General features: G+C 41.5%; 1 protein-coding gene across 1 annotated transcript in view; it reads right to left on the reverse strand.

Moving 5' to 3' along the window:
• The window catches only part of CNN3 (calponin 3), a 28,184-nt gene extending 4,066 nt beyond the window's left edge, over nt 1-24,118 (reverse strand). The window contains exons 1-5 of the mRNA XM_033151566.1: nt 23,972-24,118; nt 5,089-5,210; nt 3,077-3,143; nt 1,424-1,561; nt 566-682 (exon numbers count right to left, since the gene is read on the reverse strand). Of these exons, the coding sequence (XP_033007457.1) occupies nt 566-682; nt 1,424-1,561; nt 3,077-3,143; nt 5,089-5,210; nt 23,972-24,028 (501 nt within the window). The 5' untranslated portion in view covers nt 24,029-24,118. The remainder of the gene's footprint in view (nt 1-565; nt 683-1,423; nt 1,562-3,076; nt 3,144-5,088; nt 5,211-23,971) is intronic.
• Between the last annotated feature and the right edge of the window lie 774 nt (nt 24,119-24,892).

Genomic DNA, 24,892 nt, shown 5'->3' on the forward strand with positions numbered 1-24,892 from the left:
GTAGCTACTTGTGCCAGCTGCTGTGGATATGAACTCTTCCAGAACTACTCTTATTCCATCTTTGTCTAGATAAATGGCCCTTTGTTGTTCCTTAGAAAGTGTGATCTAAATGTAGTCCAGGTGTATTGGGGAAACATTCCACCCAGACAAGATAAACCTTGCAATTCTGTTTAGCAGGAGCGGCTTGTCTGGGGTGGTGGTGGTAACAGCTTCCTATTAGAGGTGTTGTTGCTGCTTACCTGGAGGGACAGAGTGATGGCGAGGTTGGAGCTATGCAGATGTACCAGAGGAAATGCCAGATTGGCTCTGCCAGGGCTTTGCCCCTCCAAGTAATCAGCAGCAAGTGCCTCTTCCAGCAGGCTATTGCTGTGGCTCAAAGCCACTCCTGCTGTTTACTAAGCATAAATAATTGTCCATTACACCTTAAAAGGTTTTCCTGTGTATACTGATTTACAGCACAATCCCATGGATTCAGAAGGCAGCCCCATTCAGTTCAGTGGGGCTTGCTTCCAGGTATGTGTGTACAGGATTGCAGCCTTAGTGAACTTTCAACTTTTCTGCTTACCTGCAAACCAATCACACTTTGTCCAGCCTTCAGTTTTCCTGCATCAAAACTTCTTGCTTGCTTTTCTGCGTATTTGACACCAATATCAATTGTAGTATGAAAGCCTTTGGTTTTTGCCTAGGAGAAGAATAAAATAACAGCATTTCTAATATACATTTTATACAGGAACACCATTCATATCACTTGCTTTTTGGTTGTCCTTGATTTAACAATTCTGCGTTCAATTTTAAACCAATTAATGCAGGGGTCAGCAAACTTTTTCAGCAGGGGGCCAGTCCACTGTCCTTCAGACCTTGGGGGTCAGACTATATTTTGAAAAAAATACAAATGAATTCCTATGCCCCACAAATAACCCAGAGATGCATTTTAAATAAAAGCACACATTCTACTCATGTAAAAACACGCTGGGTTCCCAAACCGTCTGCAGGTCGGATTTAGAAGGCTACTGAGCCAGATCTGGCCCCCAGGCCTTAGTTTGCCTACCCATGAATTAATGGATCATTGATTGTACAGTTTCAAGAGCTACTTGGCAACAGAGGTGAAGGCATGGACAACATCCCACAACTTCTGCAGGCCAAGCTTAATATTTGGTTTTACCCAAGAGTAATACAATATAGCTGCTAGACAAGTAAAGTCTCAATCCATGGAATTTCATGGCATACCTATTACATACATCCCATAGTTGAAGTATGGATCCTTTTAGATAGTAAATGTTGTAAGAATCCTAAAACACTTTCTATGCTTTACCAAAAGGTACCGTGCTATAAAATTGTTAATTACAGTTAAGCTATGAAAAATGCATGGAACTCACATAGACCAATGTAATGCATTGGACTGCATATGTCATTATGTACATACCAGACCTGCTAGTGCCACCAGTGATGTCTGAACCTGGGTCATATTTCCGTTTTCAAAGAGATCATTTGCTTCAAATATATCATGCGGTTTCATGCCATATTGTTGTATGGCCTTTATAAAATTCCCAATGTTTTCCAGCTGAAATTAAATAAATGCATGAAGGTCTTAGTGCTTGATGATATTGTTGCATAAGGCAGAACTAAATACTGTATGGGAAAGTATGTAATAAACTTGGAAGATTTTTTAAAATAAAGCCACTTTGTAATTGGTTTCAAGCAATTTGGGGTGGGGGCCCGCACTGGGGTTGCTTAAACCTTTACCTGACCTGTTCTCCACTCTAAAATTCCCCCTTTCATTTCTACTTGTCTTTTTAAAGTGGCTGTCAGGATTTTCTTACACATGCTTGCATGTTTTTGTTTTTTGTTTTAATTCTATTCCCCCCATTTCTCAAAGGAGACTCAAGATGGCTTAAACAATAATAACTTAATAAAACGATCTCTTTTAAAAATGCCAATACACATTCAAACATTAATAATACCCAGTCTGTTTTAACAAATTTCAGCAGCACAAAAGTAAAATGAAACTTGTCCAGCATAAATTACAAAATTAACCAAAAGCTTATTTAAAGAGTCAGAGCTTCAACAACTACCAGAAGCAGTATAGTGATAGGGCCTTACATACATCATTCAGCAAGGCATTCAATATAGGAGGTGCCACAACATAAAATACCCTGTCCCTAGGTGACAGACACCAGCCCTGCTTCCTTGAGGCTGAGCCCAGATGACGATTGGGAATGTGCAGAGAGAAACATGGAAGGAGGCGGTTCCTAAGGTGCCCAGGTACCAAGTGCCATTATGTACACAATGCAGAGATGGACTCCTAAGTTCAAGATTGTTTTAAGCACTTGAAGAAACAGCTTCCTGCCTTTGAGCTATAAATGAAACCAGCAAAGAATCTAGGCCGATAAAGATCTGGTGGTTAGCAAACTCTTAACTCCTTGATTTTGTTTTACTTTGTTCAGATCTGCCAAACTGGCAGGTCTAGTTTTATTCAAGTTTTCCTACTGTATGCCAGCAGTTGTTTAAATCCAGTTTTCAGTGAGAGACAAAGTTTCTCAAGAAGGCCAGTGTTCTACTATGACCTTTCCTGTCTCAGTATCTATTTTCAACTTCATTTTGTATTGCCCATTTATTCTTTCCCGATTTGTGCAATATGGGTAATTACATTTGTTCCTGTAGTTCTATGGATCATTTATTTGGAAAGCAAGTACAATGGACCAGAACAGAAGGGCATTTGCAAAGAGAAAAAGTTTTCACCAAGCCTAACGAAGTTGTAATCGAACCCACCACTTCTCTAGTTTCTACAATAATTGTCTAGTTTCTTAATATTCTACTCCCATAATATAAATTACCAGGTTTGGTACTTTAAATGGTATTCTAATAGTAAAAATAAAAAAAAGCTTTATACTGTTTATTCATTAATGCTTCATGGTGAACAATTGCTGTTTCCTCAAAAATAAATCTGTAAAGGTGAAGGTGTTGAAGGCCTCACTGTGACAATAACTGTCACTAAGCTTTCATTCATGCATTTTCTCTCTCCTTCGGAGAGAAACGCTATATTATTTGAATACAGTATTTAAATTAGTTTGTTTACCTGATGCCAGTTTAGTTTGGATTGATTGATTTTCTTTACTGATCCCGGGTGAAGTTTGTTGATAAGGCTGTAAAAAACAATGAAGTAAATAAACCGCCTTTCTTTTCACATAGCCACCATAATTTTAATCTCCATATTACAGCACTATTAATGCATAGATAAAAACCAATATATAGTTGTACCTTGGAAGTTGAACGGAATCCATTCCAGAAGTCTGTTCGACTTCCAAAACCTTCAAAAACCAAATTGCGGCTTCTGAAGCCAATCAGAAGCCTGCAGCCAATCAGAAGCCACGGAAGCCCCGTCAGACGTTTGGCTTCCAAAAGAACATTCATAAACCAGAACATTCACTTCTGGGTTTGTGGCATTTGGGAGCCAAAACGTCCAAGCTCCAGGGCATTTGGGATCCAAGGTACAACTGTATATTTTATTTGCACATACAGCTTATATTTGGAAGGCAGTTTAGAAGGGACTTGAGCCACATACATGAATGTTCTCCTTGGGGTGGGGGGAGAAAATAATGTCAGGAAAAACATGCCATCCTGTGCAATGACACTGTTACATTTTAAATACCTATAAATTTTAAATACACTCATAAATGGAAATGAGTGATTCATGAAAAAAGTGTGAGTGAGCAAACCCATTCACCCTTTCTGCCCTATCTCATTGCAATCTGTTGCTTTAAGCAGCTTTTCCCTTGGCTCACTTCTGGAGTTTGAGCTAGGCTGGTGGAAAATTGCTTGAAGCAGCAGAGCACAATGAGGTAAGGAAAGAAAGAATTCTGTTTCTCGCTCCATGTGCTGCTTTTTGTATCAAGGGCAGATCTCTTTCTTAACATGTGAACAGGCCCTTAGAAACACGATTAGATAGGCTCAACAACTTTGGTTTCCATAAAAAGATCCTACAAGTTTGTGGGTGTCAATAATTTTACTTTTCGAAATATGGCAACCCTAGCAACACTTAGTAATTTTACTGGAAACCACAGGAGGGGAGTGTTATTCTGCTTGGATCCTACTTGCAGGTTTCCACAGACATCTGGTTGGCTACTATAAGAACAGAATGCTCCACTAAATGTACAGCTGGCCTGATGTAGCAGGCTCTTATGCTGATTTTAATTGCTCTTTGGCAGGGAAGGTTCTGGTGTATTATCCTATTCCCTTTTCAGTGTTGCTTAGAAGACACACTAGTGATACCAGTACTATTTATTGTTTGTGTTTTGTTTTTTAAGAGGAAGAGAAAAAGCAGCGAGAAAGAGTTCCCAGATATAATGGACAGCAGTGTTCTTTTATTTTTAAAAGTCATGTAGAAAATATTTTGGTAGGTGCAACTTTTATTTATTTATGCAAGGGCAGCTGCATCTTCCAACATTACCTGTTCTATACACCTGTTAAAAGATAGCAGCCCTGCCCTCTTTTGTGTATTGTAATTCTAAAAAAAGAAGAGAGGAGAAAAGTGGGCATATCCAGGGAACGGCGAAACAGAACCCTGCCAGGGGCACAAAAACACCTCTGAATGCTCCGACTTGAGGAAAGAGTTACTTGTGTGGGGTGAGAGGCATAACAGGCAAGTTGTTTGGATTACAACTGCATCAGAATAAACTGAGATGGGGGGTGGGTGGGGGTGACAGGAGGACTGGTGTTGCCACTGCTGTCTTCTTCATGCTCACTACTGACAGGTGATTTTAACTTCTCCCAACTTTTGCGTGCAACCCTCAAAGCCCCCTCTCCCCAGGGTACCGGACTAGACCCTGGCTGCCTCCCACCCTGCTTGGCAGTTGAGATGGAGAGCTCAGCTGATGGCTACTGCAGTAAAGTAATGGGTAGTGGGAGGTGCTGATAGTTCTCTACAAAGGGTGCAAGGGACACTAGGTATGTCTTTGGGCATATCTGGTAAAATAATGGGGGAAATCACACTGTGTCCTAGAATTAAATGTGGATCTAATCTCTGAAAAAGTTGGCTACTGGCCTAGAAACTAAAGAGCTCTGCCTGAAATAAAACATGGTGTGGCTTACTCGCACAGTATGATGCCATCCTTTAAACCCAATTGAAAGTTGGCTCCAATGCTCATGCCAGTAACTTCTTCAATCCAGTTGCGGAGATCTTCCTCTATCTGTGGATCATATTTCAAAGCAATCTGCAATACAAAATAATGATCAATTCAACACTTCCTCTGATTTTATTAATGCAAAATTCATATTTGATTAGACAAGGATATTTTATGAAAGCATCTGAAAATGGATCCAATGCTATCCCAGAAATCAGCGTCACTAATTTGCATAAAGTATTACAGTATTTATCATTCTAAACCCTCATGATAATTTTCAGCTGTTCAAATAAGCCAAAGGGTTTTTTCTTTAGAATTGACATTAGAGAAGAGATTTCCATTCATAAGCATACTCTGCTGATTCAAGTATTCACTGCAATTCTACATGACCCTCCTTTTATGTCACTCTGTTCACTTAGACCACTTGCATCACAGCTGCTTCATAACATATAAATTGACAGTTCAGCATTATAGCAACAGTAACCGCATCTTAAAACCACTTTTGTATTATATTACCCCATTCCCATTCATTTATCATTTGAAAAAGTACAATGTTGGACACAAGGAGGGAAAGAAATAAAATCATATTTGCTCCAGAGCCAGAGAAAGCAGTTAGCAATGCAATCCAATGTATGTTTATTTGGAAATAAATTCCATTAAGTTCAGCAGGGCTTGCTCCCAATTATGTGTGCACAGGATTGCAGCATAAGGGTAAAAAAGACTGTTCTTTCCACTTCCAGTTGTATATGTAGATACACCTCAAATTAAAGAAAAACCTAACATACCAAACTCAAATCACAGATTTGTTACTCTTCAACATACTTTTCGGCAGTTAATAAGCAGTTGCTGATGAATAGTAAAAGAAAATTGCCCCCTCTAGTCTTCACACTGATTATTCTAAGTTGGATTAGTAGAGACAACATTTTACTCTTTTACTGATATTCCTGCTTAACGAGGAGTAAGAGATGTATGTCAGGGGTCCCCAAACTAAGGCCCAGGGGCCGGATGCTGCCCAATTGCCTTCTAAATCAGACCTGCGGGCGGTCCGGGAATCAGCATGTTTTTACATGAGTAGAATGTGTGCTTTTATTTAAAATGCATCTCTGGGTTATTTGTGAGGCATAGGAATTCGTTCATTTCCCCCCCCCAAAATATAGCCCCCCACAAGGTCTGAAAGAGTGGACCAGCCCCCTGCTGAAAGTTTGCTGACCCCTGATGTATGTTCTCCAAGTTTCTCAGAATCTGTAGGCCATGTGCCGAGCCAATATTTCACATTAATACACAGTGTACTATCTGCTTGTATGGTGTTGCTATGAAACATAGCAACATATGTGAAATGATGGATATAGCATCTAAGAAACGTGTTTACTTTTTGCTTTCAGTTTTGAGACATCAATAAAAACAAATGTGGCTCTTGTTTCAATATCACCTTAATAAAGCAACAAAGTTACAATACAATCCCTACAGCCTTCCAAAGGCCACTGAAGCACCACTCTACTGGCAGGATGACACTTACGCTATTGGAAATACCTCGGAGCACCAGGAAAAACTTTTCTGGGTGTGGATGCCCCACCAGCAATGTTCCACTGGTGCAGAGGGTCAAAATGGGGCATTCTGGGAGCAGCTATGGATTCACATGATGCTAAGCCTCCTTCCCCTGACATGCCTCCTACAGAGGTCTGAAGCTACAACAGCACTGAGACCAGTATAGTAATTTCCCCTCACTGAGGTCAATGGGCAGGAAAAACAATCTTGGGGGAGCTTTGCTAAGAAAAAGGGCCAATAAATATTTTAATTAATGATTTATTTATTTTTTTAATGGAGGGTTTGTGCCTTAGGTGGAGCAAACCAACAGAGCTATGGATGTGATGGTTCTACATGGAAGCATAGATGCAGTGCTTCTGCTGAGAACAACCTGCACACACAGAACTCAGAATCTGTTTGGCACCTATAAGGAACTTTCCACAACCTGCTCTCTACACATGCACAGATATGGGGGACACCACTGTACTATCTATATATAATTGAAACCCAGTAATGCTCATCATCAAATGCAGTAATATTCACAACTGACACAGCATACAATCAGAAGGAACACATTGTTTTTAAATTTTAATTTTAATTCTAATGGTTTAAATCAATGTTGTTATCATCCATTTGTCTCAAGAGACAATGGAGTGCGCCTCCAGGGGTGAAGCCAAACTGCTGTGTTAGCAGCACCAAAGTGACCTCCCCTGGGGTGCAAGCCTGGGCAGTGTGTATGGAGGTCCTGGGCTGCTCAGATGACAAGACCCCAGCCCAACCATTGGCCTTGCTGATGTGGTCCAAAGGAAAACGGAGCAATATGTTTGGCACCAGCCTAGCTGCAGGAATTGCTGGAAGGAGGCATACAAGACGTCATCCAACCATCTGGATTTGTATAGGGTTTACTCCTTAGCCTTTTCTTTTTCCAAATTTATCTCGCAAAGTAGTGTAGGTTTAGGATCAGAGTTTTCCTTCCCAGATGCGCTACCTTCCCAGGCTGATGAGCCTCATCTGCCCAATAAATAAATAAATAATACAATATGTGTGTATAATATACAGTTTGTTGCTTCTATGTTTGAATTGAGACCCTTTTTAATAATTTAGAGGTAGTTAAAAGAGCATGTTATCACAAGAGGCTTTCAGAGAAAGGCATTCAGCTGTTGAACTGGAGAGCACAAAGGGTGTGTAATGTTTCTATCCAGACCTTTTATTACCAAGGAATGTCATCAATTTTGTTGTTTCTGCCAAGTCATCATTTTTCAATCTTCATTTCTCAACCTTCCTGAACATTTGAAACATGATCTTTCCATAGTGAGACAAGGAGTAAAATACTTAGTACCTTGAAATGCTTCTTTCCTCACTATGCTCCAATAGTCCTGGACTAGCCACATGACACGTTACCAAGAACTCCAAAAAACATTTACTACACACATGCAGACAATGCTGTATTTGTATTCCCCCGCCCCGCCATCTCCTTCACAATATCACTGAACTAGGTAGTTTTGGGCAGACCTGCAGTACTCATCTGTAAAGGCAAATAAGTCCTTTGTAGCTCTAATAATAATTTTATCAGATTTTAATATTCTATCATGTCCAGTACTTGTGTAGTAATTGCTTCTGTGCTATAAGGTGTGTTGTTCATATGACATAAGGCTACTTGTATGATTCTGAAAGAATGCATAATTGCTATTCTCTTAAAGATTACAGCATATTACATTATTAAAAATATAGGAAGTGTTCACAAACTAGTTTCAGACTTTCTTCACACATGAAGACCTAAAGAAGTAGGGCTTGAGAGTCACTTTCCTTGGCCTGTCATTGCCACATTCTACATACACCAATCTAAGACCTTTGTACTTTGGACCAAAGGTCTGAAAAGGAACTATGTACATAAAGCTAGACACATGTAGGAGCTAAAAGCAGTTTCTACTCCTGCACAGTTAGCGTTTCCCATAACATGGATCACCAAAGCACATACAGCTGTATGTGCCCAGATGTTGCTTTTCAGATCTTAGAATCATAGATTGTAGTGCTAGAAGGGACCCCCAAGGGCATCTAATCCAACCCCCTGCAATGCAAAAATTCTGCCCACAGCCATTGCCTGGGTGGACTTGAACCGCCAACCTTCTGGTTAACAGCCAGACACTGACCCACTGCAGCACTGGAGGATGTATTCCCCTTTATGGGTTAAATTCAGGGGCTGGGCCAGTAGGGTGAGCAACACTGCAGGTGAGACCAGAAGGAACAGTCACACTCACTCGTCTTCCTTGTACTCACTGTACACTGGGACAGTATGAATAGGACTAAGGAATACTGTATAGGCAATTCTACTGGAATCTCAAGAATCCATTGGCTTGCCAGTAACTGGGAGCAAGAATTCAATGACCTGCACAGTTTATAATCTCTTTCCATTACCACCAAAGCCAGAAAAAAGAAGTAAAAAGTAAAAACAGCAAAATAAGTTATGCATATAAGAAGTACAATATTTGTTCAATCTGTACAGTCTAGCTATTCTTCACATGGAAATTGTGCAGAATTTATTTTTAGCTCAGGCTACATACAGCCCTGTTTATAGGACTGGGCTTCCAAAGAAAGTAGAGTTAGATGACTCTGTTCTACTTCCCAGGAATAGGATGCCACTATACTGTACCTTCTTTGTAGGAGGTCCAAAGATTTACTTGGCACTTTTTCCCAAATTGGAGGCAGGGTTTTGCCTCTATTATTTCACGGATCTTCAAAGGCACCCAGAAACAGCTTTCTGAAACCACTATCTTTCTGCAGCATGAGAAGAGTTCATGTATTCATGCTTTGGACTTGCTGCCTTCTCAGTGTGTCTAAAATCATGGTGCTGGAAAAGTCCAGCACTGCATTATCTAGATCATAAGAGGTGGCCACCACTGATGAGGGCATTTGTGCTTCTCCGTAACAAAGCAGCTAAAGTGTTTTCATAATAATAAATATATTATATGGCACTTTCCGTAAGTCAAAACATTCTCAAAGAATTCTTAAAGGTTTTTAAGGCAGAACTTTAGCTACTCTCATTTTTACTCAGCAAGGCTGCTTTTCTATAAATATACAACAACACATATGGGAGAGAAATTAGGCTTACAAGGTCTGTAACTCCCAAAATCCGTTTTTTGAAAAATTGTTCTTTACTGTTACTTCTGGTGACTGGCAGCAGAATGCAGCATTTCCCCAGCACTACCACTGGGGCTTTATAAAAATAAGAGATACCAAATAGTGATTATATGCAAAGGATATACTTTGCACTTACAATCATTTAACAATGAGCAGATGCTCAGGTATAGCTTAGAAGTTGCAAGACTGGAAATGGAGCCACAAAACAGGTCTGCAAGTTGCAGAGTTGGAACTGGCATAGGCAGTGCTTTTTTCTGTTTCATTTTCTACTCATATTGAAATACTGCCCCTCAATGAGGCTAAACTTAGATTCGCAAAATGTTTAAGGGGATGTGTACCCCTGCGTCCCTCCCTGGGCATAGGAACTAATCATATGTGGGAAAGTGAGATTTAATAAACAAGAATAAAGAATAAATTAAAAGCGCCTGAGGCTGTAATCCTAAAGTGGTGGTGGGGAACTGAAGCCAGATGAACTACTATTTAGCCAAGGTCCTGAGGGTTTCTTGCTAGCATGGGAGAAATGCTCTGGTATGTTTCCATGCGTTTTGCAGTTCTTTTTTTTTTCCTTTTCTTTTAAACATTATTTTCCTCCCATTTGGAACAATTTTCCCATTGGGATTTTTTTAATGCCCAATTTGGGCAAATTAGATCAAATTAGACCTCCCCAGCATGCACCAAATATTCTCCTTTTTTGATCCAACTAAAGTTGGACCTCCTATGCCAGTTGAGCCAGGGTCTCATAAGTTTGCAGTGTCAGGGAGGGGGATAAAATATATCCTATGGCACATGGGACATAGAACTACAGCTGAAATGTAATTAAAGTCACCTCCTACTAATTTTTTTACATATAAAGGCAAGCCTTTTCCCCCACCCCTAAACTCCTGCCAGCTCTTAAATTAGTTTAGGAAAAATAGTTGGTGATAAGGGTAATAACTGAAATAACAAATAAAACAGTCATAATTACATTTTTATATATTAATATTTAAATTTATTTTGAGGGGTGTTGCTGTTTTATTAACCGTTCACTTTTTATAAAGTTTTCAAGAAGTATGGGTACAGACTGCATAGATTCAGGAACAGCTATGAGGTATTGTGCAGAATCACTATAGTAAGACAATAAAACAAAATACAACATTAACTGTATCCTGCTACATATCCAGAGGAAACTCAAACTGACTCAGGAAGTGGATGTACACCAGCAGTTATTACAATGTCCAGTGTTCATTAGGAATAAGGTTAATACCACAAATGTTTTGGAAATACAAATAATACCAAAATGATTTTTTTTGAAGGTTTCACAAGTCCATGTTGTCTAGAAACATAGATAAGGGAATAACATGTATTTACACATGAATGCTTGTATCTGGTTCCCTGATCCACTCTGTTTTGACTTCGTAAGTTTTTCCACCAGCAGTACATCCCAGACCTTGCACCAGACTATTATTATTTGATTTTATGGTTTTTAATTGTTTTATGCTAGTTAACAGCCATGGGACCAACCAGATAGAAGGACAAATAGAAATTTTCAACTAAATAAATAAATACATAAATAGACAGGTAATATTACTCAGGCTTCTAGTAGTTTATTACCTAGTACATCATGTAAAATTAATCTCTGCTTTGGCAATGAATTGGTCATAATGCTTTCCTTTTTCTGCTCTCAGCCTTATAGGAGCCACATTAATTCTGATTAGTGCTACAGATTCTTTAAAAAGCTACTGAATCTTATATTTTCAAAGACAGAAAGGGATCGTTGCTTTTTGTAGAAATAGTTGTGGTGCAATGTTATGATCTTGCACACTGCACATAAACTAACCTCACTAGTCTGCAAAAGAGCATCAGTTAGAAACACAAATAATTAAGCAGTACAATGGTACCTCGATCTAAGAACGGAATCTGAACGGTGGAAGGGCACCGGCAGTGGGAGGCCTCATTAGGGAAAACACGCCTCGGTTTAAGAACAGTTTCGGTTTAAGAATGGACTTCCGGAATGGATTAAGTTCGTAAACCAAGATACCGCTGTATATAAATATCTTAAATGAAGTAACAGTGAAGTACTATTTGAAAATTAACATGTAGCAAGTACGGCATATACCATGTACTGTGCCAGCAACACAGGAATATAGGAAGCTGCCTTATACCAAAGTCAGACATTGGGCTGTATCCAAGTGCTACATGAACATTCTGGCAGTACAGTGGAACCTTGGTTCTCGAACATAATCCATTCTGGGAATCCGCTCAACTCCCGAAACTGTTCGAAAACCAAGATGCGGCTTCTGATTGGCTTCCAAAAAACGTTCGCAAACTGAAACACTCACTTCTGGGTTTGCGGCATTCGGGAGCTGATTTGTTCGGGAGTCAAGCTGTTCGGGAACCAAGGTACCACTGTACAAGGATTTCTGCTTGTGTAACAAAATGTACTCCCCCCCCAATATGTTCAAAGGATTCCCCTAACCTCTGGGGCAGATTGGTGGTGGTGGTGCAGGGTACATGCAGGCAGTGGCAGAGAGAAGACCTTTTGTGCTGTTGAGACACAGTAGTTGAACACCGCTCGATATTTTCTACATCTACTGTCAGTGGCTGTTTAGGGTTTCAGACAGAGGATGTTCCTAGCTCTACCTAGAGATGCTGTGGATTGAACCTGGGATATTCTGCCTTCTAAAGCAGATGCTCTACAGTACCAGTACCTTGCTCATCTTCCTTTTTAAACATAAAGTGTTCTTTGAAACTCAAAAGCCATTTTGTGATATCTTCTTGGCCCTTGACATCACCAGTTGATAACCCATCCTTTACTTCAAGCAGCTCAAGGTGGTGAACATGGTTCTCCCCCTCTTCATTTAATCTCCACTACAAGTCTGTGAGATCGCTGAGGCCAGGGGTCAGCAAACTTTTTCAGCAGGAGGCCGGTCCACTGTCCCTCAGACCTTGTGGGGGGCCGGACTATATTTTGAAAAAAAATACGAACGAATTCCTATGCCCCACAAATAACCCAGAGATGCATTTTAAATAAAAGTACACATTCTACTCATGTAAAAACACGCTGATTCCTGGGCTGTCCGTGGGCCACATTTAGAAAGTGATTGGGCTGCATCTGGCCCCCGGGCCTTAGTTTGGGGACTCCTGGGTTAGGCTGAGAGGCAGTGATAGGCAAAAAGTCATCCAGTGAGCTCCATAGCCATGTGGGGATTTGAACCCTGGTCTCCCAGGTCCTAATCCAACACTAGCTGCTACGCCACTCCTATCTGTTAAGTTTTTCAGGTAAATAAGTGTAAATTACTGATTTTGTCATTTACCTTTCAATTTCTTAGCCATTATACTACATTACTTAAAACTATTCCCCAGTAAGGCACACAGGGACCTTCTAAAAAAATTGTTGGAACATAGTGCTGCAATTAAACCCTGTTTCTGCTAGGCCAAAAGCCAAAAAAATGGAGAAACGGGTCAGATTAACTACTGTGTTGTGCACACAGTTGCAATTAAGTGTCTGGCAGTAGGTAATTAGTATATTAACAGGTATCATAAATTACCTGATTTGTTTCATATTTCATTACTCATTAATTGCTGTATTCTACATTTTATTCTAGCTGCTTATTCTTAAGAAGTTGCTCTGCCCTTATATAAATAACAAATGCTAAGAAGTGATTATACTCCATTTCCCCCCATACTGTACTTTATAGTCCCTATTTAAATGCCTGTACACTAAACCTAAATATCTATACCATCTGAATTAGTAATATATCCCAGAGCACATCATGAATAGCAGGGAGGGTCTGCACCATATCCTGGTCAAGTCTTTGTCTCTGTGCCAAGTTTTGCTCCAGGGAAAATGAAAGTCTTGTTACAAAGGTAGCAAGTATCCTGCAATATCTATACAGACCTCTATATCTATGTGCAATTACCCCCGCATACATCAAACAGCAGAACACATGAATTGTTTAACAGAAGTCATGAGGCTGATACCCGAGAGGGGAAAACATTCATGCAATGTTGTGTTCCTGCTCTTTCCATAAATTTATTCAGAAGTAACATTGTACTGTGCTTTGATGTTATTGTCAATTGTTTCTGTTTTTTGCTGCTGTGACATATATGTATTGCACATAGACAAAGAGGAGTTCAAAAACAATGAGATGATGGACAAAACCAAGTACAGTACAACAAATTGATAGTAGCACAATCAAAGTTCTACTTGAGCATACTCTAATAAGGACAAATGTTTCAGTAATTTTCTGGTGAAGTAACACATAAACAATAAAATTTTGTAGCAAACATGAAAAATCCCAGCAGATAACAACTTCATACTTTTACTGATGTTGTTAAATGTGAGTGTAATTTTGGCTACATTCTTGAAACCATCCACCAAAGAGAAATCTCAGTGTCTATTATAGAGCTATTCCACATTTTCAGCAATACAGCCTTTTTCTTTTGAAAAGTAATGTTATTTTATAGCAAAGACAACTGGTGATGTTCATTACACTTAATCAGAAATCTACACATTCTGAAACCTTGAACAAGTTAAATAAACACTGGGACAGATACTTTTCCAATTTAACATCATTTCTCTGATTGACCTCTTAATTCCACCTGTCTGAATAATGAGAGAAGGAAAACTGTTGCAAGTTGTCTTCAAGACTTGGTGATACCACTGGCCCTCAAAGGGACCCCATTATTAATTAATCATTTAATGCATATATTAGACCTTTAGAAGTGGTCATCGGGGGATTTGGTACAAGGTGTCACTAGTACTCTAATCGCACCCAGCTCTATTTCTCCTCTCCACTGGAATCAGTTGGAGCTGTGCAAGTGCTTAATCTGTGTTTGGAGGCAGTAAGGGGTTGGATTGCCCTAAATGGCAGTGCTACAGATTAGTGCTTCCTGGGTCTGGGAATGAACAGTGTTTTCTGGATGGGGTTGGACTCTCCTTGAAGGATCAGGTACAGCCACAGGGCAGGCGCAGGGAAGAGAGATAGCTTGACTACAGTAATCCATACTCTGGAACCTTAGACTGCTTTAATGTACTCTACATGGGATTGCCCTTGCAGGTGGATTGTACACCACAGCTAGGAAAAAATACAGCCATGAGGGTGTTGGCCAGTGTACCTTTGAGATACTATGTAACACCAGTCATTGAAGAAATGCACTGGGGCCTGTTTGCTACTGAGTGCAATTCAAGGTGATAGTTTTGATGTACAAAGCCCTAAATAGCTTAGGACCCAGCTATCTGAAGGAGCACCTCCCACTGTCCTGTCCGTACCACCATCAAATAAGGACCAAGCTTCTGAAGCATGTAATAAAGCAATCTTGGTGGTGGAACAATCTTCCTCCTGAGGTTAGACTGACACTAGCATAAACTACCGGTAGTTTTTGGTGCTAGTTGAAAACATTTCATTTTCACTCTGCCTTTCACTGTATCTGCCTATAGCTGGGGCGAGGTGTACATTGATTTTTATATTGTAAACTGCTGCTGTTGGTTTAATTACGTTGTGGCCCATAATGAAGGGCAGGATAAACATTTTACAAATAAATAAAACAGGACAGTCTCTTGGACAGAGCATGATGCACAGATGTGAGACAAAGACAGGAATAGTTCGTTAATATGTTTGTATGATAAAAGAGACAAAATGGGTTGCTAGGAAAAAGGTAGGATATCCTTTATTTGTTAATCATTGTAACACCACCACTTAACTGCTCTTCATGTTAGTAAGCAATTACAATGTTTTTTGAGGGATTTTTATTCAGTATTAATTGTGAAATTGTATAATTTTATAAGGAAAATGATGGATAATTACATATTTATGTGTTATATGAGTAATAATGTATTTGCATTTTTGTTTGTTTTCATAAGAACACTTTTTGTTGTGAACTGTTTGAGAGTAGTGTACACAGAAAAGCAGTAAACAAATAAATTGACTTACTGACATATGGCCCCATTTATAACAAATCAAGCAGAAAACTTTAATTATTAGCAGACAGATCTGTGAAAGTATCTACGTAACAATTTGAGCTGATTCTCTATTACTAATCATTGACTTCCAGGATACTTAAACATATGTGTCCAGCTGGAATTTTGCACTCTCTTGGGATATATATAATTGAAGAAAACAGAGGTAGGATCTTATGTTTAACTGCTTTTACCTGTCATCCCTATCATCAGCAGGCACCTTCTTTGACAAGTTTTAAATATCAGCTGAAAACTTTTCTATTCCGCCAGGCCTAAGCAGGCAGTGAAGAGTACATCACCAACAATGGTCTGTTGATGTTTGTTTTCAATTTCTTTTATTTTTAACTTCTTTAAATCTATTTATCATTTGATTGTTTGGTTTATCAGATATTTTGTATTTCTGCAAACTTTAGGGCTCAGCTGAGCCTGTGGGTGCCTCCTTATTTATGGGTGATGTAATTTTAGCTACAGAAGTCCTGACACAGAGCTTGAAGATTGGAAATAGAGGAAATTATTATGAATAATAATAATAATAATAATAATAATAATAATAATAATAATAATAATAATAATTTTTTATTTATACCCCGCCCTTCCCAGCCAAAAACCGGGCTCAGGGTGGCTAACACTAATTAAAATCACAGCAAAAACATAAACACAATCAATTTAAAATAACAGATTAAAATACAAATTTAAAAATTCAATATTAAAACTGCAGTCTCATTTTCAAATAACCCAGCAATAAAAGAATGAAGCATAAGTATCAAACAGAAACCAACCCAAAGGCCAGGTGGAACAGCTCCGTCTTGCAGGCCCTGCGGAAAGATGCCAAATCCCACAGGGCCCTGGTCTCTTGTGATAGGCTGTTCCACCAAGTCGGGGCCAATACTGAGAAGGCCCTGGCCCTAGTTGAGGCCAACCTAGCATCTTTGTTGCTCGGGACCTCCAAAAGATTATTTGAGGACCTTAAGGTCCTGCACGGGACATACCAGGAGAGGCGGTCCCTTAGGTACAAGCTTTAGGCACTGGCTAGTTTTCTCTCTCTCACACTGTTAGAGTTACAACTAGCCAGTGCCTAAAGCTTGTCAGATACAATGTGCTGGGCATTGCCCAAAGGAGATTCTCATTTTGTTTTTGTTTTAGCACATACAGTGGTACCTCTGGTTAAGTACTTAATTGGTTTCGGAGGTCTGTTCTTAACCTGAAACCGTTCTTAAGCTGAAGCACCACTTTAGCTAATGGGACCTCCCGCTGGCGCTGCGCCGCCAGAGCACGATTTCTGTTCTTATCCTGAAGCAAAGTTCTTAACCTGAAGTGTATGTAACCCAAGGTACCACTGTACCTTTATGCCAAATTGCTTTTACAATATTCCCTTAATTTTAAGAGCAGTTTGCCATGTGGTAGTGTGGTTTTGTAAATTGAATTCCTCCAACCTTTGCTGGGCTTAGAGAGCATATATTATGGTTCTCCAAACTGTAGCCATAATACAGAAGGAGCAGTTATCCCAGATAGTAAACAACCTACTCAGTACTAGTATGGCCCATGCCAGTCAGACACCTGGTAATCCTAACTTGTGCTCCCAGTTTATTTAACAAAACATCTGTAATAGCTTAACAGCCTGACTCTGTGCAGAGCTAGGGGTGCCTAATCTCATTGAAATTAATGGCTTTAGCATATCCTCCAACATTTCTTCAATGAAAATAGGGACATCCTAAGGAAAAGCGGGACATTCTGGGATCAAATCAGAAACCGGGACGTCTTCTCTAAATCAGGGACATCCCTGGAAAATAGGGACACTTAGAGGGTTTGCTTTAGGCAAGCCTAAATCAACACAGGATTGTATTGTTAACAGGGGTCTTTCAAAATAATTTTTGGCTTTGAGTTCTGCACACTGCCCTATTACTTTAACATGTAAATTGCCTAATATTATCTAAATTGTTGCTATGCCATAAATTACCAATGCCTGTTGAGCTTTTCTTTTGTGTCAGCTAGTTCAGATGAGTAAATCCTATATATGCTGTGGCCCTACTCAATCTGTGTGAATGCTCTAGGGCCAGGTATCTTCAACCTTTTCAGGCCCAGGGCCCATGTTTAACCCAAATATGCATCTGGGGAAGCATTTCTGAATCTTTTACCATATATTTGTATGATGGTAGTGCTCCTGTTACGACAAACCTTGGATGAGGCTGTGACCCACTAGTGGGTCCCAACCCACCAGTTTAAGACAAGTGCTAGGAAAAATTACTATTCTGATATAGGCTTGCTCAACAATCATTGAAGAAGGGCTGGGATTGATTATATCTGAACTTCATTCTCTACTAAGGAGAACTGGAAAGGAAAACCTTCCTTATTCCCACTTATCTTCACTGTACTTTCCTGTTTTCTCAAGAATTTTTAGAACCCAACTATGTAGGAAATCCTTTTGTCTATTTTTAAATAGCATGTGTCAGTATCATTAGTCCTGTCACCCAGGGAGGCAGCAGCAAATAATATTCTAATCTTGCACTGTTTCAAGGGATGGGGAAGGAGGACTTATTTTGACTTTTCTCACCTTCTTCTCATCCCCAGATTAGCATTATCGTATGAACTACAAACCTTTATTGCCCTTATTTCTCAGCAACAGGATTACTACCAGATTCTAAGACAAATTATGGAGCTAGGTGGTGGGAAATTTAGGCCTATTTAAATAATAAAGCATAACCAAATGTGACAACCCATAGGGAAGAAACAGTGTGCGTCGTTTTAATTTTGTGGTTTTATATTCTGATTTTATCCTGTGCACCACCCTGAGACCTGCAGGAATAGGGCTGTATATAAATTTTATATTATTATTATTATTATTAAACATTGCCCAAAAAAGAAAGTGTGAATACTTGCCTCATTGAAGTATGAACAGTAAGATGGAAAAAAGGAAGGAAAAAAGGAAGATGGAAAAAAGGAATTCTTACTCTGGGAGTAATAAATGATTAGTAGAAAGAAACAGAACTATTATAACTTTAAATGCACCCACATCCACTATAGCTAGTAAGCAAGAAAACTTCTGTTTAATACTTTGTCTTCTTCTCTTCTGTCTTACTGCTTTCTGTCTTTTTCCTTAGTCCTCCTTTGGGAGCAGAAACAAGTTTATTGACATAGGCATAGCTAGAGGGGGTGGGGACAGCTGTCCCTCCCAATCAAGTAAATAAATAAAAATACTTAACTGACCAATTGCATCACAGATAGCTTGGTTCTGCCCCCCCCCCCCATAAATCTTGACTACATTAATGTTTCTTGTTATAAGAAAAATATTTTAAATGAATTACAACTTTGTGATGTGATCAGACATATTACTTAACCAACATCAGCTCTGCAAGTTCCCAAAAATAGAAGTAAATAAGACAGAAATAAGAAATAAATTGAAGCATGTGTTGCCTCTCAGCTGTGTTTGTTTAGTCCAAAGTAAATTCCAATATCTTCATTTTAACAGCTTTCCAGGTTAAGTGTGCACAGGATTACAGCCTTAGTCACTTATCTGTAAAAATGGGATCTATGAAGTTGTGAAAATCAACAGGATCAAGTTCTGCAGCAGCTTAAAAATGCTGTGTAAATAGCTATAAGCTCTTTTAGGAACAGTTTCTATTAAGTCATTGCAACTGTTATTGAAAACTAACTATAAATATAGAATGGACAGTGGAAGGTTTGAGTTAAGAGAAAGGCAAATGTCACATAGACTATAAGACTCCTTCATAGAAATAAGTTCCATTTTAAAATAAGAACCACAAAGTTGGAAAGGCACTCAAAGTTCATCTAGTCCAACCCCTGCTAATGCAGGAAATTAACTGCTACAATATCCCTGTTAGATGATCATCTGCCTTAAAAATTCTAATAGAAAGTTCACCACCTTCCTAAGCAGCCTGCTCCAGTTTACAACAGCTCATACAGTAGTGTCAGGACTTCCTAAATCTAAGTCATGAGTTACTTTCTTGTAAAATAGTATATAGAAATGCTGTACTCACACTGCCCATTAAGATCCCTATTAAAAGCCACCTATCAAGAGGAATAGCTTCTTTTTACAAAGCATGTGACAAGTTACTTTAGTGCAGGGGTCAGCAACCTTCGGCTCTCCAGATGTTTCGGACTACAATTCCCATCATCCCTGACCACTGGTCCTGTTAGCTAGGGATCATGGGAGTTGTAGGCCAAAACATCTGGAGAGCCGAAGGTTGCCTATGCCTTTAGTGATAGATTTATAGTGTACCATAACTAGTTTGGTGTGTACAAAGGGGCTTTGGACATGTTTCTCCAACAGTTCCTCATGGCATATAGCAAACCGGTTTTTAATATGTGGAAGTATGGAGGTGAGCTGTACAAAGGGGGAGAAGTCCAAAATTCCACTGAGCCTAGCTAACATCACAATAACTGTGCCATGCTCTTGTGCACAGATGCTCCAAGATTCTAGAAGATATTAATTATAACAGCGTTGTAGTTAAAATTGTATAGAACTGTTTTGATTAAATAGCCTGCTGAAGAAACTACGTTAGTAACAGAATAGCACAGAATATGCAGAATGAAAAGAAAAGGGGCTCTGGTCTGCCTAGCCCATGCCCTCTTAACCTTCATCACCTTAGCCAGTCACTCTGGAAGAGAGGAGGGGAAACAAGGGAGAGACGTATGCCATAAAAGTTATATATTTATTTTGTTAGTTACTCTGCCTTTTTCTGTTGAAAAATAATCCTGTGCCTCTCTGGAAAACACTTCTATAAGTTTACTTATAATAGACTAATACTTGCTATATTTCTGTAGTTCAAAACCTTTAAAACTCTTTAACAAAAACCTAAAATAGCACACCTTCTTGTATATCGGGAGTCAGGTGTCTTTCAATGGTAACAAATGCCCTACAAAACTCCTGGTTTCCTTTCCAGTGGTTGCCAATAAGTAAATAAACAAAACAGAGCCAAATTATTCCACAACAGCAAGTTAGTAACTCAGACTAATAAAATCTGAAATAGTTGTACTAATTGTTTAGTACAACTATTCTGGTTATGGCTGCATAAATCAGGCATATGAATGGCTGTATTAAAAATGAACTGCTTTCTCCACTTATGCTGTCAAGGAGTGCAGTGTGCAGAAATTATTGCTCAAATATATCCTGCTCACATCTATCAGTATTGTAAAGTTTGATGTCTGTTCCAAATGACATCACAAAATTCAGCACAAACCTGCAGCACCACATTTAGAATGCAATCCTATCTACCCTTTCTTGTAAATAAGCCCTATTAAATCAATGGCTCTTAGGCTGCAGTCCTATACTCACTTACCTAGGAGTAATAAGTCACTGAACTCAATAGGACTTACTTCTGAAGAAAAAAATATAGAACTGGGCTGTTACTTACAAATAAACATGCATCAGATTAAGATACATGGGATTGGGATGCATACCAGAGCAAACATTCAGCTAAAGCATGTGAAACTGTCTTGGAGCACAAAAATAAGTGCATAGGAGTTATTCAAAGCTGAAATATTCAGCTACTGCTACATTCAATTATTTCCATGTATGAAATGTTCCCTTATTACAGTGCTGTTTTAGTGTACAGATGAGGTGCCACTGTAACATACTTTCAAGATGAAGAGGAGTCTTGGAATATTTTATTTCCCAGGGGAGTTAATGGAAACTAAACCCCAAGCCAGTAGCTTCCTTTGTGTGTATCTTCCCCCACTCCTCCCCACCACTTTGGACTTGAGAGCAGCAGTGTGGAGACAATGAGCATTCTGTGCACAACGCCCACACGGATTGGCTGGGCTCCCCCCAATACCCCATGATGTAATGTGGTTGGAATGTGCCGGGACTTTGAGCTGGAAGGGGGGGGGACCAGGGGTGGCATTTCTCATCTGTTTCCCAGACCAAGTGGGTTCAGTAAATTAACAAGATGGACCTGGTGTGCATTTGCCAAATCTCACTATCTTTCTCATACAGTATTTCTGTTTAGCATGAAATGGATTTTTTTTTTAAGCCTGAGAGCCAGCGCTGTTCCCATCTCAGTACATCACTGTGTTTGGGAAAATATGACTGCATACAAGAGTGCACAGGAAATGTGTAGGTGAGGAGATAGTATCAAATATAGGTGCTGAGGGGTGCTAAAAGACTAGCCTAACAGAGGTGTGGAAGGGAAGGCTATACATTGGGGGCAAACAAGGCAGAATTCAGAGAAAGCTGCAACTGTGTCCCATTCCCATTTTGTTTTAATCATCCTTTCTCCACAAACAAGTCCATACCTTCACAGCAAACTTCATCCTTGCTGGCATTTTAATTTGACAACAACCGCTAGGGTTTTAAAAGTGACCTCCATTTCAGAAATCAATCTGCCCTCTGTATAACACAGTCTTTGGTACTGGTCTTTTAAATGCTGTTATCGGGGATTGATTAAAAAAACAACAACCTAAAAGTACAAACTTCCCTGCCTTAGCCGCCCAGTCCTGTTTTGAGAGGAGAGCTCTGTGTCCACACACTTGTTAAGGGGCAATCAGAAGAAGTAACCCAGGGAGGGAAGGAAGCAGGGAGACCGGGAGAGTGCGTGCACCAGCCATCCCCTTAGCACACCATCCTGCCTGGCGCTCGCTAGCTCCAGACTGGAGCCACGTAGACTGGGATCACCTCGCGCTCCCCCTGCTGCTGCTGCCGCCATCTCCCGAGCCTGGGTGGGTCCCGCAAGCCAGGGCGTGCGGGCTCCTAGGGAAACGAGGAGGTGGAAATCTTTTAAGGCAGCAGGCGCAGCAGCAGCAGTTCCACACTGATTCCCCCCCCCCCACCGCACGTCAGAAGGCGCAGTCACGAGCGCAGAACTGCGCGTCCCGAAGCCACAAACCAGCGTTCCTCTTTGTTTGTTTCGCCATCCAGCACTCCGCCCGCTCCCGCAACCCCTCCTCCCTCCGCTTTTCTCTTTATTAGATCCCAGCTTGTCCCGCCGCAGTGATTTGCCAAGGAGGAGCGGCTGGGCTTGCTGGCTTTCGCCTCGGCCTCTGCAGTTGGTAGAGAAAGAAACAAAGTCTCTCTCTCTCCCCCTTTTCTAAAGTCTCTGTCCCGCGCACACCCCTTGGGCCTTCCCTCTTAAGCGGGAGGAAGGAAGGAAGGAAAATTTCACCCCAAACTTTCCCACACGCGAAAAGAAATACCCTCCCCGCCTGCGCGCGAAGTTAAAGGGAGGGAGAGCGGGCCATCATTATTCCCCATCCAAGAGGGAGGCGAAGCGAGACACTTCTCCCCGCGACCGAAAGGAGCGAGGGATAAGGGGAAGCGGCGGCGGCGGCGGCGCCTCACAGTCGGTGTCTCCACACGGGGGCCAAAGGCAGGAGGGGAATGCGAAGCCTCCCTCTCGTCTTGTGTCCCCACCCCCCAAAAAACCCAGGAAAATAAAACGGGGAGAGGGGCGTGTGTGGGTAAAGGCGGGGGGACTCTCCCGTCAAGGAAGGGAGCTCAGGGTCCGCAGGGGCTTCGGCTTCTTCCTCCCCACAGCCGCTTTTGTTTCTCTAGCGATTTCTTTCGCGATAAATGCGCGGTTGGTAGCGAAGGGCTTTGTTTCTAACCCATTTTTTTTTAAAAAAGAAGAAAAATAAAAATAAAATAAAATGGGGTGGAGGGGGTGCGGTGCCGGGAGTGCCAGCCTGTGATTTACCTCACACGTACATCTGAGGACGACAAGGGGGGTCACACGTCGTCTTCTGAGGGGAGGGGGGGGAAGAATGGTGGTCTACGTGAGGGGGAAAGTCCTCCTGCCGAGAAGCAAGGGGTGGGAGCTCACTCGTCCTACACAGCCAGAGTTTGGGGTGGGGGCTTCGTTTCGCTCGTGCCCCACGGTAAACGAACTCCCTGCTACCACACACACACGGTTTTAAAACCACAAGGCTGGGGTAACCTTCGCCTTTCACGCGTCCCCCACCCCACTTCACTTAATCCCGTGCATGGTGAGGTGATGATGGAGCAGGCAAGGGGAACGAAAAACGTCCGAAATAGGCAGCTGGGAGTTTTGAGGGTTTTTCCCCCTCTCCCCCCCCCTTTCGCCCGAAAGTTGTGCGTTGGGAAGGGGGGGGGGGCGTCCGTTCCCCTGACCCTGAAGAGAGCGAAACCATTCTTTCCCACCACCACACAACCCCACTCTCTTAACTCCCCTCAGGAAAAAATGGGGGCTTGTCGCCCGCGCGTCCCTCCCCCCCGTCCACGAACAAAAGCCGAAGGAGGCGCTGGAATGACCACCATCTTCTTCCCCGCGAGCCCTACCTTGTTCTTGACCTCGGCCGAGAGCCCGTACGAGGGGCCCTTGTTGAAGTGGGTCATGGCGGCGCGTCGGTGTCCGTGTGCCTTACGCCTTGGGGCGCCAGAGGTGGTAACGCTCTGGCTTGCCTATGATGCTGCTGCTGCTGCTACTTGCTGCTGCTGCCTGCCTTCCTGCGCTCAACTGGGCGGCTTTCTCGGTGCTGCCTGAGCCGAGAGAGCGAGGGCGGGCCGGGCTCGTAGGGGGAGAGGGAAGGAGGAAGGGAGGGACGTGGGCCAGGCTGCCTGACAGGGGAGCCCCGCCGCGGAGCTGCCGGCTGCAGAAAGTTCTAGTCCCTCCCTTGTCCGAAAGGGCGGCCTCCGCCGAAACATCAATTTCCCTTCGCAGAAGCTGAGGCGGCGAAACGGCCTGGGGGGTGGGTGGGAATTATAACTCCCCTCAGCTTCTCATCCGGACTCGTGCCACACAACAACACCCCAGGGCAAACTCTTATCCCCTGGTGATCAGACTCCAATATAAACTAAGGTACTCTGGTTTATACACGGAATAAACTCTCCATGCAGCTAAACCCATAAAATAAAATAAAATAAAATAAAAACACTCACAGGCACACGACCTTAGTTACATCCAAGTTGGATTGTTTCCCCCAAACTTGGGTCCTTAAAGCTGTTTTTTGGGACTACAATTCCCATCATCCCTGACTGCTGGTCCCGCTAGCGAGGGATGATGGGAGTTGTGTCCTCAAACAGCTGGCGACCTCTAAATTTGGGAAACACTGGATTGCTGCGACGCCCTCCACTTCGGGCGGCTAACTTTGATCCAGAATGCGGCTGCGAGGATGTTGGTGGGCCCAGGATCCCGCAGCAGCCGCACCGGTGTCATGAACTGGCTGGATGCAGGGGGGTGGGGGGGAACACCTGTTGGGG

Source organism: Lacerta agilis, chromosome 6, assembly GCF_009819535.1.
Source record: "Lacerta agilis isolate rLacAgi1 chromosome 6, rLacAgi1.pri, whole genome shotgun sequence".
Lineage (NCBI taxonomy): Eukaryota > Metazoa > Chordata > Lepidosauria > Squamata > Lacertidae > Lacerta > Lacerta agilis.